At 40.5% G+C, this 4,310-nt stretch overlaps 1 protein-coding gene across 1 annotated transcript in view; it reads right to left on the reverse strand.

The window, feature by feature from the left end:
- myo7aa (myosin VIIAa) overlaps positions 1 to 4,310 on the reverse strand; it is a gene marked incomplete in the record, with an annotated part of 41,472 nt that overhangs the window by 27,847 nt on the left and 9,315 nt on the right. The window contains 4 exon segments of the mRNA XM_035679645.1: positions 170 to 312; positions 468 to 589; positions 755 to 939; positions 3,392 to 3,544. Of these exon segments, the coding sequence (XP_035535538.1) occupies positions 170 to 312; positions 468 to 589; positions 755 to 939; positions 3,392 to 3,544 (603 nt within the window).

The raw sequence follows: 4,310 nt of genomic DNA on the forward strand, positions 1-4,310 counted from the left end.
TACATGTAGAACTTACTGTGTAGTCACTACACAGTAAGTTCTACATGTAAACAGACAAACTTGAATTCATTGGTGATTTTAACGCCAGACAACAAACCGAATCAAAGTATTATAGTCCTTGTTAATGATTGAGAAAATCCTGAAGGTTTAAAGTCACTGTGTGCCGTACCTGTCGACAGACTCTGGATTTCTCCAGCAGGTATTGCTCTATCTTGGCTCCCTCTATGGCTCCTCTCTTGTTGAAGTGGATGTCGATGTATTTCCCAAAACGAGACGAGTTGTCATTGCGGATTGTTTTAGCGTTGCCAAAGGCTGGAAGACAAACAGAAACCAGTGAGGTCATATGGAAGCTACTCATCCTCTATGGGAGATGAAATAGCCAGTTTTTGCTGTCTGACTTTAACTGTACCTTTTTATGGAAACTGAAATGTAATATTGTGTGTGTGTGTGTGTGTGTGTGATCCTACCTTCTAGTATAGGGTTGGCCTCCAGGACCTGCTGTTCTATCCAGGAGTGTTGACCGCTGATGGCTGCCAGGAACTGAAGGATCAGTTTGGTGCTTTCGGTCTTCCCTGCTCCGGACTCACCACTATGAAGTCACACACGCACACAGACACACACACACACACACACACACACACCTTAATACAATGCTTAAAGTTTGACCTGATGATGGTGCTAGATGAAAACTTAAGGGATTACAAAAGCACCAAACTGCACAGTAATCTACCCAGTATTCTCCACTCTGTCCTACCTGATGATACAGCACTGGTCACGGTTGTTCCTCTGCATGTTGAAGTAACAGTTGTCAGCAATGGCAAAGATGTGTGGTGGCATTTCTCCAATCTTCTTGTTGGTGTACAGACGGATCTGGTCGGCTGTGTAGATGGGCAGCAGCTGATAAGGGTTGACGGCCACCAGGATGGAACCAGTGTATGTCTGCACATAGGGTAGAAGGATTAGGGGCTTTTTAAGAAGGATGTAATGCTGATTATTTGAGACTGAAGCTGCTGTTAGCCCGTTGAAGCAGTTTGAGAGTTTTCATGGATTAGGGTTAGTGGATAGAGGTGGAAGAAGTATTCAGATCCTTTAAGCTTGGAACAAACCTGAAGACTAGCTGAAACCTACAAAGACTGGACATATAAAGGTTGTTTCCACCAACCTCAACAGATTCTTTTTGTCTTCTTAGTTAGGAAGGAGCAGAGACTTAATGACTAGTGTTTCTCTACCTTTTCTTTTTTTTGCATTCTATCTAAAATATTAGGCTCTCAATGTACCACCATTATGGCTGATGTTAAAATACAGTAACGCAAGCCGACCCTATTCAGATATGAACAGTTCATGCAGGGTGCAGGTTTATTCCAAATACAGTAAGAAGATCATTTATTGTTGATTGTTGTTGAATCCTGAATAGGATTGAAACCCATTCACGAACCAGAGCTAATTTGGTAGAAAAGGGGTTTCACATTTATATTCCCAATGTTCCTGTTCGGACCCACAATTACAGTGTTTTTGAAACATTCATTTCACCTCCATGTACCACTAGAGGAAGCATGCGTACCACCAGTGGTACACATTCCATAGTTTGAGACCTGCAAAACACTCAGAACGAATGATCAGTAACAACTGTTCAGTTCTGATGATCCACAAACCAGTAACAACTCATCTAGATTCCCAGTACAAACTACACAGTGTTAATCTGTATTTTAGATTAGATTTAGATTCTGTGCTGTCTGCTCACACAGCAGCACAGGAGTGAGTTGGGGCCGGTGGAGGGTAGATGAGGTGACACAGGTCTCGTAGCTCAAATGGAACAGGATGACAATGAGAACCTATCAGTGTTCGCCACGGGAGAACAGACGGCCATGTTGAAAACAAATCAACATGCACCCAGGCTGCAGCTGAACTTGGTATACTGCCAAGCCTGAGCGAATCATTCCCGTAAAGCGTTTTGACTTGTCCTGCAGAAACATGACACCTCCAAAGCTTCAATGTGTAAGAAAAGGAGCTCTTTTCCCCTCCAGGCCCATTTAGTCCTGATGACATACTGTATTTTATACAGTATGCATCACACTCAATGACAGCAGTCATTTATCAGAGAAGGACATGCAGTGTTTGTGCAGAGCAAAATAAAATGAAAGATGAGTTTCATTCCATAATGAGTCCTTGTTGAATTAATAATACCTTACAGGCTTTCTTTACAAAATGTACCATTGTATCATTTGTAAAATTATGCAATGAAACCTTTGATTTCTTTTCAAGTTCATGAAACAGAACAACATCTAACATGAAACATTCACAGTGTGCAACATACATGCAGTTTACTGATACAGCTGAATAGGAAATATACTGCATATTGCTGGTTTTTGAGACTGTGCAGGTATTAAATACATGTCATAAGTGCATTATTTAAGCTAAGGTCGGATCTCTTTCCAGCCATGCTGGCCGTGCAAGAGCTGACTTACCCTGCCACCACAGTTTGTCTTCAGAGAAAACAGGAATATGGGAGGGAGGAAGGAGGAAAGCAAGAAAAGCAAGAGAGAGAATGAAGAAGCAAGAAATTGAGATGAGAGCAAAAAAACAGCCAACAGCTGGGGTTGGATTTGTGAGATAATAATGAGGAAGTGTTAGTAAAGACCATTCAAGCTGTCGCTTAAGGTTTGGAAAGACTGTCGATTAAGGTTTGGAAAGACTGTCGATTAAGGTTTGGAAAGACTTATTGTTTCTCTACCTTAAAAGCATCAGCTAAATAAATGTGATGTAAAAATCTAGTGGTAAAGATTATAATGAGAACTGTATGCATGTGTCTATCTATATTTTGTATATTATTATGTGTTTTTTTTTTTACAATAGTTCACATGAAAGAAAATGCATAGCCAACTAGTAGCTTTGCCTGCCTCCTTTAAGGCAGTGGTTCTACCTTCAGGTCATGCCAGAAACAGCAACGTTAGTGGCAGAGTGCACATAAATACACAATGAAAGTGGGAAATAAAATGTATTGATAAACAATGTGTGAATTTGTTACTGTATGCCTAATTACATTTTATTTTAATAATATTATTTCTCCACTTTTGTGGTACTTCTTCTAGGGAACTGTAAGACTCCGCATTCTATCTGATATAAACTCTGATATGTATCTGGTTGAGAAAAACAATACATTTGTAAATGCATCTCATTAATTGGGAATCAACAAGTTGAGAGGTCACCAGTCAACTCTATAGAGTATAGCCTGCGAGAATGTGTCCTATTAATGAAAACACTGGTATACAGTATATGAGTATCAGTGTGCAGCAGTAGTATAAAAAACATCCATTGATTAATCCATTATCTATAACTACTTATGCTTTGCAAGGTCACAGGAGTATGAGAACAGTACCACAGTAACACTCACATATATGAGTTTCTCTCTATATCTGATGAGCAGGTTGCGGAGGATGCCAGCTTCGTTGAGGTCTCCCAGGCGTATCATGTCCTCCACACCGTGGATGGAGGTGGGATGCATTGGCTTAATGTTGGTGGCATTCTGGGGGGATATCCAGTGCTCCTGGAGGGTTAAGAGATGTTATGGTGGGTTGTAGAGGAAAACAGAATCACACTCCATTTATTGGAGTTTTAGGATGAAATTGCTATTGTTAACATTTCTTTTAGTTGGTTACACAACAGTTCAAGAAAACGTTTTTGATCTGATCTTAAAGGCCTAAATATTCCGTACACGTACAGCTGTGGACACCACAGCCAAGTAATAACTCTGTCCATACTACTTTCAGTAGTCCCCGGGTCACAACAATTTGGCGGGACATGGATGTCTGCGCAAAGCACACACAATGAAATTTACATCATATGTTTGGGTAAAGTATAATTCCTGTTAAGAATAACTCTCACTGCTTTGTGCATCTTGTCAAATACTTTAAAATGTAACTCTTGTTCACCAGTTACACACAAATGAACCCCAAGATGCTGATGTTCAGGCCAAAAAGAATCTAACACCACCTAGTGTTGACCCATGTTTCTATTTATTGGGCCATAGGCACACAAATGCCATGCGTCACAATTTAGGCCTTTTCCACCAACATGGAGCTGGCAACGTTGTGGTTCGTGGACCCAATTTTGATTCTAATTCAGAGCATTTAGACCAAAAATAAATTGGTTTGGAACAAAAACATAGCAGGTTGAATTTACATGCAGACCAAAGTCGGTGTACAATTCTACACATTGTTGTACATTGTGCAACACCCTCTCTTGATGCATCCTTCATTATAATGGTTCTGCTCAAAACTGGTGGAAACGCAGGCTGGTTCGCTAGATAGCAC

This window comes from Morone saxatilis, unplaced genomic scaffold, assembly GCF_004916995.1.
Source record: "Morone saxatilis isolate NCDOM2014 unplaced genomic scaffold, NCSU_SB_2.0 Contig8, whole genome shotgun sequence".
In the NCBI taxonomy this organism is placed as follows: Eukaryota; Metazoa; Chordata; class Actinopteri; family Moronidae; genus Morone; species Morone saxatilis.